The 12,363-nt window shown below is 39.4% G+C and overlaps 1 protein-coding gene across 1 annotated transcript in view; it reads right to left on the reverse strand.

The window, feature by feature from the left end:
- LOC107556694 (ras-associated and pleckstrin homology domains-containing protein 1-like) overlaps positions 1-12,363 on the reverse strand; it is an 86,019-nt gene that overhangs the window by 8,624 nt on the left and 65,032 nt on the right. Inside the window, exons 7-12 of the mRNA XM_016239863.1 lie at positions 11,509-11,586; positions 6,551-6,710; positions 6,323-6,444; positions 5,233-5,298; positions 4,028-4,171; positions 3,346-3,456 (exon numbers count right to left, since the gene is read on the reverse strand). Of these exons, the coding sequence (XP_016095349.1) occupies positions 3,346-3,456; positions 4,028-4,171; positions 5,233-5,298; positions 6,323-6,444; positions 6,551-6,710; positions 11,509-11,586 (681 nt within the window). The remainder of the gene's footprint in view (positions 1-3,345; positions 3,457-4,027; positions 4,172-5,232; positions 5,299-6,322; positions 6,445-6,550; positions 6,711-11,508; positions 11,587-12,363) is intronic.

Below are 12,363 nucleotides of genomic sequence, written 5' to 3' on the forward strand. Positions count from 1 at the left end.
CAAAGACTAAAGTCTCAAATCCAAAGAGATATTCTTTATAAAAGTTACGAGTCAACCACGCTTACCTAAAACGGCTCGTTCTAACACGCCCCCACGTCTACTTCATGATGTGGGAAGATTTGCATAACGCCACCCAAATGTTCACGCAAAGAAAGAAGGCGTAACTTTTATTCTCGCTGTAGTATTGTTGTTGCCGCCATCGCCATGTCGTGAAGACGCTGTGTTTCGTTGTGAAAGCGAAACTACTTTGGTTGGCCTTTCAAAAGAGGACGATATCCGCTTCATCATGCCTGGAGCTGATCCGTGCTGGTCGCTGAGGAAATACACCAACTTCGCACTGTCGATCGCCGGATCGGCTTTCACCAGGGGTTGTCACATGCGGTTGCCGCAAGCCCGCTGGACGCTCCTTCGTCGAATCCACCGGCTGCGCCGTTCTCAAGCCCGCCCGCCTTTGCTCACTCAAGCCGGCCTCCGCATACTCTAGGCCGCGGCTCACTCTAGGCCTCCGCTCACTCAAGGCCACGGTGTGTGACGCTTTTTCCGTTGTGAAAGCGAAACTACTTTGTTTGGCCTTCCAAAAGAGGACACGACTAGAAATCAGTGGTTAACTTGTAATTACAACACTGTTGCAGATGACCCCTTTAAGATGGTGCTGCTCATAGCTTTAGTAACAACCAAGCGTGTGAGTGATTTACATGCTTTGTCTGTTAGCCCGTCTTATTTGCAGTTCACTCCAGGGCTCACTAAGGTTTCCTTTTGCCCTAACCCTGCTTTTGTGCCTAAGGTAGTTGACTCAGCGTATAGGTGCCCATCTACTGAACTGGCAGCTTTTCACTCTCCTCCGTTCTCTTCTCCGCGGGAGCAGAAGTTGAATTTATTATGTTCGGTACAGGCTCTTCAAATGCATGTGAAAAGAACAGCAGTTTCAGGACTCATGACGGGCTGTTTGTGTCTTGGGCTACTCATTAACAGCTGTCTCACTGGATCATAGAGGCTATATTTTAGCTTATATTTGCAAAGACCTTCAACCACCTAAGGGCTTGAGAGCCAACTCCACATGGGGTATGGCTACATCGTGGGCCTTACTCAGGTGAGATTATGGTCAAGATATTTGTTCAGCAGCTAGTTGGGTTACGCCACATACTTTTGTGCGGTTCTATAGACTGGACGGGTCTGAGCCATCCTTAGCACATGCAGTGCTGGGAGCCGGTAGGTCTGTGCCCATATAATTGTAATGGGTGATAGCAGTGAAATGGGTGCAATATGGGAGTGGTCTATATCTCCCATAGTGAAACAGTTAGAAAAAGAACGATGGGTTACTTAACGTAAACCTGAGTTCTTTGATAACAGAGTGAGGTGTTTCACAAGCACTTCCCTCCTTGCATAGGTACGGGAAGAAATCTCTCTATAATGACTTTGGCAGGGGTTGACCAGGCTGATTTAGGTGGGGCGGAGCCTGGTCACAGGTCGACCTGTGTCAAAGGGTTTACGTTAAGTAACCCATCGTTTCTGTAAGGGTGTGTGTCCGTAGTACTGTATGTGTGTGCGTCTGTATGGGAGAGAGAGTGGGAGAAAGAGATGTGTTTTCCATACATAAAACGTAATTTTTAAAAACATGGAAATAATTTGTCATTTTTATCCTATTGTTTAATACATTTATTTGCTGGGTCATTGTCATTATGGGTTTTGGTTATTTTCCTGTAAGTACCTTTGAAATAACTGAAATCATTTAGTGAAGTGAACATGTACTAACTCCATGTGGAAGCAGATTGTCCAATGACCACATGGAGCAAGTCCTCTTCTTTCACTACAACAGAAAGTTTTGCTCAAACCTGAGTTTTAATTGAATGAACAGTTTGAATGCACATTTAGTATTTCATTAGATATGCCAAATGCTGCCAACAGACTAACTGGAATACTTAAAGTAATTTTAAATACAGAAATATGCAAATTTGTTTTCTGTATTTTTCTGTTGTGTTTTTGGTTTCATATTAGCAGAGCATTTAGTTTCAGCATAGTTACAACTACATGACATTTTATAAAATTTTATATATTGTGCATCTGATAGATATAATTTGCATCATATCCATAATAAAAATAAGTATTTTTGATGATATTGCTTTTACTTGACTTTATTTACATATGTGACCTTGAAGAAATGCAAAAGTAATCAGATTACATTACTTTCATATTGTGGTGCTTGGATTACGTTACTGAATCCTTTTTTCAATAATTAATTTGTAACTGTAATGGAATAAATTTTTTAAGTAACCCTCCCAAGCCTGTATACACTACTATTCAAATGCCTGGGGTCTGTAGGATTTTTTAAATGTTTTAGAAAGAAGTCTTGTATGTTCACCAAGGCTGCATTTATTGGATCAAAAATACAGTTAATATTGTGAAATATTATTATATTTTAAAAGAACTGTTTTATATGTGAATATATTTTAAAATGTAATTTATACCTGTTATGCAAAGCTGAATTTTCACCAGCCACTACTTCAGTCAGAAACATTTCTTATTGTTATCGATGTTGAAAGTTTTTTATCTTTTCACATTTCTACAGCAGTATTTATTTCAGGATTCTTTGATGAACAGAATGTTTAAAACAACAGCATTTATTTGAAACATCTTTTGAAAAAAAAAAAATCCTTTGTAACATTAAAGATGTTTTTACTGTCACATTTGATTAATGTAAAGGGGACATCGGATGCCCATTTTCCACAAGTTGCTATGATTCTTTCGGGTCTTCATGAAATGTCTGTAACATACTTTGGTTAAAATTTCTCAATGGACGTGTAAAACAACAGCCTTTTTTATCTGGTCAAAAACAGCTCTGTTCAACAGTGACCCATTTCGGTGCATGTCTCTTTAAATGATAATGAGCTACTGCTCCCCCCACCCCTCTCTTCCATGGGGCGTTGAGACACAGAAAGTGCTGCCTTGGACTCTGTATATGGCTCGGAGGTGGTCTCATTCAAATAACTATCTATCTACATAAAACCCGGCTGCAAATTAAAACAGCTCGCTGGATGACACAGTTTTAGACTCAGACAGCCCATAACAAATTGGCAGCATTGTTTTCTTTTCAGCTTTTCTGAGCTGGCAGATATGCCAGAAACCTAACTAAATGCAAAAAAATATTTTTTTAAATAAAGCTAAAAAAGTGAATATTTCATCCGATGTCCCCTTTAATGCATCATTTTTTAAATAAAAGTATTAATCTTTTACAAAAAAGACCCCAAATTTTTGAAAGGTAGTATATGAACCAGTTTTATAAAAGGTAACAGTCAAGTGCACATCATTTAAACTGGCTTAAGGACAAGAAATCATAACATCACACACCTTGAGGGCCAGGCAGTAGTCAGTGGGGGCCTTGTACTTGCTCCGGTAGTCCTGACCATAATAAACATTAACATGGTCCAACTGCAGGAAGCACACCAAATCCCTTGAAGCCTACAGTGATCAAAATAAACATTAATATTGTTTCATGTTTATTACTGTCTGTTGTGAAATTTGGATAGTTTATTCTTCATAGCTTACAGTGATCAAAATTGAGAAGATAAAGGCAAACAAAAATAATTCTATATACTCATGGTACCAAGCAGAAGCAAATAGCCAGGATCAACCACAAGAGGATATCAGTGTCTGTGCCAAAAGCATATTACATACAGACAAGCCCATGACCTTAAATGTCAGAGAATTTAATACTAACATGAAACAATTGTTCACTTGTGACTGATTTCAAATTGTATAAGAACATGAAAATTCTAAGGCAAGAAAATAAGGCACTCTCTGGGAATTAAAGTCCCATGATTTATTGTAAGTGGATGACAAACAGCATATGGTTTGTGTAGAGTATCCTCAGATGATCCATAAACAGGAAATTCCACTTGAGTTCATTACGATCTGTGTCCATTTAATGGGAAAATGACACCAAATCATATGATAAAACAAAACCAAAACCAAAAACACTCTCACACACACACACACACACACACACACACACACACACAATAACACTGACCTTGGCTTTGCCCTTCGGCACAAAATAGATGCCAGATGCCCTCAGAAGAAAGTAGCGCTTCTTCCAAGACTTTTTGCCATCCTCCTTCAACCACAACACTCCCTCGATTTCAGGAACAGACACTGAGCTTCCACAAAAACATTCCTTCAAGACATACAGATACAAAATACTTCATTACACTGTCAGGCATTCTGAAATTTGATCTTTATCTTTAAACTCTGTCGGACATCACAACACTTCCAAATTAACATTATAGTGATAAAGGCTTTGGGTCACACTAACTAACTGTGTGTATGTATTTGCATGTTAAACAAGGGAAACAAATCAGTTTATGCACAGCAGGCAATGAGCGCGTTTACATGCACATTCTTAAGCCGATTATGCTTAATAAGCCGAAAACGCACTTGGTCATGTAAACGCGGTAACCCGTTTTCTTTTATTGGAGTAAGGTCATAAACGGCGTAAGCATAAACCGGTCGCAACAGGTTTTTGCCTCTTACTCAGATTTCGCACGGCATGTAAACGCAATATCCCACTTTCTGTCGGCTTATGGAAATGTGCATGTGTGATACGTGACAGGAACGCATCGTTAGTGCAGATTGAAGCGCATCTAGACCGAGCAAACGTCTTGCAGTAAAGAAAGAAGGAAATATATCACAAAAGCAGACTTTTTCATGACTCAGAAAATGATCAAAAATGTGTTCTCATCTCGTGCAGCAGAAATAGAAGTGGTTCAGTCACAATGCTGCATTTATAACTGCATGAGAGGATAATATATGAGCTGTAAGTTGACATGTTGCAAGCTTAATTTAACATCACAACTGACAAATGTATGGAATACTCGGAGTCAGATACGCAAATGATTATATTTTGACATTACTACAGGGAAATAAGCTGATTTATTAATGAAGTCATGTAAACGCAGCTTACTTGTGTTGTCAGGTTACTGATGTGCATGTAAACGGGGAAAACTGTTTATTTTAATAAGCTGATATTTGTGAGTTATCAGCTTACTGGTGTGCATGTAAACTTGCTCAATAATGGGAGGTTAGGCTAGTTAGTCTAGGCCTTTATAAAAAGTGTTTGTGTTTCAGCATGGTTTTGAGGTTTTCTGAGTTTTACTTGAGACCCAATGTGCTTTAATTGAAAATGTACCATTGTACTATGATATCAAACTATCATTTGTATTTTAATGTGTGCTTCACCTCCAGCAGTGCCTCCTTGTTTCTGTCTGCCATCTCAGAGGTCTCCTTCCTCCCAAGTAAATAGTTCTTAGAAACATACACAATATGCAACAAGTGAATCAGGGTGACAACATAAAACATTTAAAGAATCATAACTCTTTGCTATTACGTGTGTACATATAAAAGTTTAGGCACGGTACCATTTTTTAAAATATTCCTGTGAGACTAAGCTGAATTTTCAGCAGCCATAACTTTAGTCTTCAGTGTCACATGATCCTTCAGAAATGTGCTGCTTCTTATTTTTGCGGAAACTCCGATACATTTTATTTTTCAGGATTTTTTGATGAATAGAAAGTTCAAAAGAACAACATTTATTTGAAAGATTTTTGAACTTTTTGAAACGTCCTGGAATAAAAGTATTTTTACAAAAAAAAATTAATAATAATAAAATAAAATGAATAAAAATCGTACTGACTGCAAACTTTTGAACCGTAGTGTACATTGTGGTTTTGAAGAGTCAGGCTAGTTCTAATTCAGTAATTTTCAATACTTATTAGTGTTTATTTCTGTCAGGACCACTTTTGTCAAAGATGATTGACAATTAGCATACAGTTTGGATTGGCGGTATGGTTGTGCTCTGGGCAAGAACTCCCTGCGCATCCATGCAGCCTAGCATGGATGAGAGCAGGGAGAGCAGCAATAACCCCCTAGGGTAAACAGAACAGAACCAACATAAATGTATTGCAGATATTGTTAATGTTCAATAATTTTATGTACACATTTTAGAATGAGTCTGATTCAAAGGATAATCAGAAGGCTGAATCCCGACTGACAGAGGAGGAGCTGGGGATGGAGGAGGGTAATTAGCTATTGAGCAATGCAAAAACTGCTGATAATACTGAGGGACCTTATATATGAATGCTTAGATAGGTGTCGTATTCCCATAGGTTGATGGGGATCAGCTGAGAATCAGCTGATGCGAGCTTGACTAACGTGACCTGCCAGAACTAACGCTACGCTTGATTTCTATGATTAAAACAGATTTTGAATCTGTTTAATCAGATTTTTTTTCTGTATATATATATATATATGTCACAAAAAAGAGCTTCACCTGTGGATTTTTGAAAAGTGCATACTTTTCAATCCGTTCAATGAACATGAGTTTGTTTTGACTGTCTCTGGTCCAGTTGAGCAAGTTCTCCACCAGGTTCTCATGGTCTTCAAAAATTCTCTCTGAGGACAAAAATCGAAAGAGTGAGCGAGAATGATAAGGTACAAAATCATCTTCTTGTTGTCCCTCAGGTTCACAGGTCATCTAAGCATGTGCAAGTATCCTCACCCATCTGTAGCTCAGGTATGGTCTCAACCAGAGCCCAGTCTGGACTGTAGCCGCAGTGAGATTTATCCAGCAGACTGTCCAGCACCTGCCTGACCGTCTGCCTCTCATCCACCATCATGGTCTTTGAGCTCTCATCTGACATGTGTACACGTATCACCAGCTGATGAAGAAGATTAATAGGAAAGGAAAGTTTGATTCATTCCAGTACATTTAATGTAAACTTTATATATATATATATATTTACACATACATTTTTATGGAAAGTCACATTCTGTTGATAAATATACAGTACATTGTGCCTATATTTAATTTTTTTCCCCCACTAAAATAAATAAATGACTGTTTAATAAATCTTCTTGAATTTGAAATGGATCAATTGGATGGGATAAAGAAAGAAAAGTAGCTAACAACTGGACTGTAAATATGGAAATTCCATCAATACTGTTTAAAATTCATCCTAGGATGCACCTGATGTTGGATAGTTTGGACAAGCTGGCTGACAAAATGCCCAGAGTGTATTGCTAAGCTATCTGTTATCTAACCAAAGGGTGGCTACTTTGAATAAATCAAAATAATCAGGTACTGAAATTAACATGCGTCAACCTGCAAAATGCAGTTATAATCAACCGTGGCAGCAGATGCTGTCAACTCACTTGCACTCACTTTGGCAGGTTATAATTCATAAATTATATTCTATCGCTTTTTATTAAATTATGTTCTGTTCCGTTCCTACAAGAAGTATTTAACAATAGCAAAATGGCGTGACGGTGAAGATACTTTTTCAACTTGTTCTTACTGCCTAGGCATAAGATAAATTCTACATTTCCAAGATTTTTGTGCACTGCTATACAGACACCAAAAGCACCATTTAGCATCTTTATAGTGTCAAAGCCAGAAAACCAGCTGTTTGCAATGAGAAACACTAGCTGTCAATAAGCTGATGTGAAGAATACAGGAATGTTATCATCAGGAAATCATAAGTTCAAAGGGACCAATTTTGTTATCATTAAATAATATTTTGGGGCATGACTTTTTTTTTTGGACACTTTGGAAATGAGAACAGATTGACTTTTTTTCGAATGGATGTCAGAGAGAAGAGTTCAATACACTGACTTTTGTGAAGAAACAGCCGATCAATTTATGAATCGCCTATGTGTTCATCTTAAACATGTTTACCATTAAACATGTATTTTAGAGTCTGCTATATCTGGAATTTACAACAAAATAAATGCTGCTTTATAAGAGCAATCACAGAGAATTTTGTGACAATCAGAATTCATTTTATGGCACTACTCTTTCATATTTCAGATTTACAATGAATATGTTGAAATCTAAGCAGTGACTCTGATATTTTTATGATGGCTAGTAGATGTTCTGAATGGCCAGCAACTTAAAAATTTAGTAGTCAAATTGAGTAAGTCAAAAAAGTTTATTTCCAACCCTGGACATTATATAGTTCCGATTTTTTTTTTTGGTCAGTACATACTGTAAGTCCCATAATATGAAACACATATTAACATCATGCTTTATTTTGGTGCTGTCTTTTAATCAGTTTTGACAAATTTGATTTTGTAACGTGATCTTATGAACATCTCCTGACAGGGACCCTTGTTAAGACCTATAGTTACTATCGTTACTTTATTTCCCTTGATTCGAGAATGTGAGCAAAACCAAAGAGTATTGACATGTTTCCTTATATTTCATGGCATGTATATCATCATAACTAATCTAGCTTGTGGAATCTTACTCCTGAAATATAACATGGGTCACACTTATATCCAATTAAACATATCAGGAAGATCAAATGTTTGAAATATAATTAAATAAATGTCTGTAACAAATTCAAGAAAAACGTGGCATGCATCTAAAGCTTGTGCACTTGTTGGGATATTGTATAGATGGAAAAAAATAATAATTAATACAGTATGCCACAAATATGTTGTTCAAATCGGAATGTTTGACTTTGCTCAAAGATTTATAGGACTGAATTGGAATATGATGTGGATCTTTAGAAACGTTGTGAAGGAGAAACTGGCGGTGTTGGAAAAAGAGGTTGTGGAGTGTTTTAGGAGGAGAGATAAACAGTTGGCGAAACAAATGAAGGACAAAAAGAAACTTCCAGAACCCACTGTTTCCCCTCACACTGAAACTACCAACACTGCGCCTGCCATCAGCAGCTCCGCTTCACCCCCACTTTACTGTTCCACCATCTCAGCAATTTCACTGACCGACAACAGAGCGAAGGACGGAACCACCTTCACTGAGACATCAGCAGCACATGTCACCACCATCATTTCCGTTCTTCCCTTCTCCAGTGAGGAAGTCATCAGCGCACAACAGGATTCCATCACACTTCCCATCTCCCCTTCCACATACCAGACTAACCGGACCAGCATGTTTATCCACCAGGGATTACTGTATCGGAGGATCGAGAGCAAGGACGGCAAGCACAGAATGCAGCTCGTCATTCCAAAGGCCTTGATCCCACAAACGTTACAGAGACTCCACAGCAGGTCAACGGAGCGACATCACGGACGGCTGAAAATGCTCCTCCGCATCCTGGAGGTCGCCTGGTGGCCTACGATCCGCAAGGATGTCTGGCCGTATGTGGGGGGATGTGGAACGTGCAACGTCACTGACCAAAGTAAGGATTCATCACTTCAACCAGCTTCATCACCAACCGTCAAGCCAGGAAGGAGGAATCGACAGAGGGAGCAGCGGGCCAGCCATGCTGGGTATAGAAAGTACCAGGGAGGAACCACGCCACCTACCCAGGCTAGTACCGACTGTCACCTCTCTGCAACGGTTCCCCAGCTCCTTCCAGCAGACTAGGGCCCGCCTGGAACTGCCTGGTTTTAGCCAATTTATTTCAAAGACATTTTAAGCCACACTGGAAAGAGGGTATACATTTTATGGACAACGGGTGACAGAACTCGTAAAGGTCTAATTTCTTCCCCGAGGTGCCGTAGGCAAAGGGGGGAGACTATGTGACACTGTCACACAAGGGACATGTTTTAACCACTCTATTTATTACAGTGATTTTGTGTATTATAGAGTTTTAATTGGTTTACATGTTCTTAAGTCCATTTTATGCCTCTTATCCGTTTTAGTGGGTGTGTATGTCTTTAAGAACTGTATGGTTGGAAGCAGGAACCCCATAAAAAGAGCAGCATGGCAAACATTCCAGGAGGCCATTCACAGCTTCCACTCACACCCGGACTGTGGAGTTTCTATTTAATTGGACTTACCTTTCCGGATCACTTGCAGCAACTTGGATTGTATATACACAGGTGGACACTCACACTGGGACTCAACGACACACTGGGATTCTTGGACTGTTTTTAGGGTATGGACAAAATAACTGTATTCTTTTCAGAGATTGAGTTTACCTGGTTTTATAGTGTTGTTTTAAAGTCTTTTAATGTGAACCTGTAAATACACCATTCTTATTAACCGTATTTCTAGTTTGTCATTCATTTAACACGTTTTAACTCTCACACAGAAAAGTCAGACCCCATTTCAATATTAGTAACCCCAGCCCACTGGGCTGAGCGTTACAACGTGGCTTTAATAAAGACTAACTGGGAACAGGAAGGACAACTGACTTTCATCCCTCTCTATTTCACATCCCATTTTCTTTCTTCTTGAGAGTAAGGAATGAAGAGAAGGGAGAGAGAAATGTTGCATAGGCATTAGGCACATTAACAGACAGCCCTGCCAGGGGTCCTGAAAGCCATCAGAATATTAGGGAGCATGTGGCACTTTTCCAAGCCTGACCTCAGCAGAAAACACCCTACTAGTTTATGCTCTCTTAATTCCCTCTCACACATGCTCCAACAAACACACACTATATGACATATCTGGCCTGCCTCATTCTTTGACTTCAGCACAAACAATCTATCACACTGTGCAATAATATTTCGACTGAAGGAGTACAAACTCAGAAACTGCACAAACTGACACTGATAAATGCAGGAAAGGCTTATTTTGACAGAACAATCACTCATTTCCCTCTTATCGACTAAACCGAATCGCTGCGGCTTTACATGCCTTGCATTTTGACCAAATTGAACGTGACATTTTTTTAAACTTTGCTCAGGTCTGCAAAATCCGATTTTTCCTCCATAAGCATATACACTGGGGTCCAAAGATCTGACATGGACTCCACAAGTGCAAAACCTGATGAGAACGTTCTGAAGATCATCTTGGGTTATTTAAAATGGAAGAAATTCTGACATTTTATCGAGTTAACATGGTCAGTGTAAGAAACTTGCTTTTTTGAATGTGACCTTTGTTAGTTTAAAAAATATATATATTTTAAACTTCTTTTTTATTAAATACTGAAATCTCTCATCATTTCCAGCTTTTGATTTTCAACGGGGTTTCAGACCTTTGGACCATTGTGTATTATTAGTATATTCTGCTGTTTTTATTCTTGTATTATTGAAAGCATATTTGACGCAGTATCATTCCGTATCGGTCTCACTGCACCATTGCTGCTCAATACTGTCAGTTTTCTCTATACACATAATGAAAGGAAACAGTCATCTGTCTCGCCTACAGAGGCCCAATCCCTGTACTGTGTCTAATTCATTCACTTGATATCAGCATGTGCCTGGTGGCATCTATTTTGACAGTGCCTTTCAGATGAATAGTGTAATAGGATAGATCGTCTCTCAAGAATAAACGCAAACCTCAGACCAGTTTGAATGACAATAAAAAAACCACAATGAACATTTTCAACAAGTAATTTGAAGCGAAAGCTTCACCGACATCTTGTTTGTGCATTTTGCGTTCTAAACAGACAGAGACTCACAGACACACGAGTGACCTATTTTCTACTGTGCATTCATCCTATGAATTCTCCTGCTAGAGCGTCTGAAGGGCTGCATCATGCAGTGAAAGAGGAGGTTCACTGACCCTTGGGGGACCAGAGAATCACAGGGGCTTTGACTCACCTTTTTCACCTGGGCTTCTTTAATTTTCTCTAGTGCCACACGGATTTTCTCAGCCTTCGCTTTGGCAGCCTGCTCCTCCTGTGAATGACAAAATGACATGTTAACAAAGAAACACACTCACATAGTATCACGCCAACAGTCTGCTAGTTTCATCCGTTACTGAGGCATGAAATCAGATAGGTGAATTTCTGTTTTACACTTACCTGCCCTCTCCAACATGCAGTCATCACATCCATTCAGACCTTTTAAAACAAACCCTAAACCCTCGCAAAGTCTGATCAACCAGCAACCAGAGACACAAAAGGAAGTTACACGACCACTCCTGAACCACCTCTCATGTTAACGGTTCCTTAGAGAAATGGCTGTTCATTCATTCAATACAAATTTAAGCAGCTGAAATATTTCTTAAATCCAATAAATGGACGTTCTCGTCACAGATGGCAGCTATTTCAAGGCCTGACAGGTACTTCCAGCTGAAGTTTCAGAGCTGCTGCAGGAATGGCCTCTGATGGAAATCATTCAAATAATCCAAAAAATACGTCTACTGCCGCTCAATCTGAAGGAACATGAAGGCGAAATGTGCATTGGCCGTGACACACAGATGAAAACGCTTCCCCTCACATATCTTTACACCCAGTGCACCTTACACACAACTCTACTCCTCAACATTGGGAGGGATTGAGACCTCCCCCTCTCTTCACTGTCTCTCTCCCTCTCTGTGAAACAGCTGCATGTCTCTGGTAGCGTGCCCAATCACAGGGTTTAATCCCCCTCACCAGTAGACCAAGCCGCCATCAGCTATAAAAGACCCTCTCGTACCTCTTCTCCAATCGGAATGTACATATAATTCTCGGC

This window comes from Sinocyclocheilus grahami, unplaced genomic scaffold (genome assembly GCF_001515645.1).
Source record: "Sinocyclocheilus grahami isolate Dianchi unplaced genomic scaffold, SAMN03320097.WGS_v1.1 scaffold576.1, whole genome shotgun sequence".
Taxonomy (NCBI): domain Eukaryota; kingdom Metazoa; phylum Chordata; class Actinopteri; order Cypriniformes; family Cyprinidae; genus Sinocyclocheilus; species Sinocyclocheilus grahami.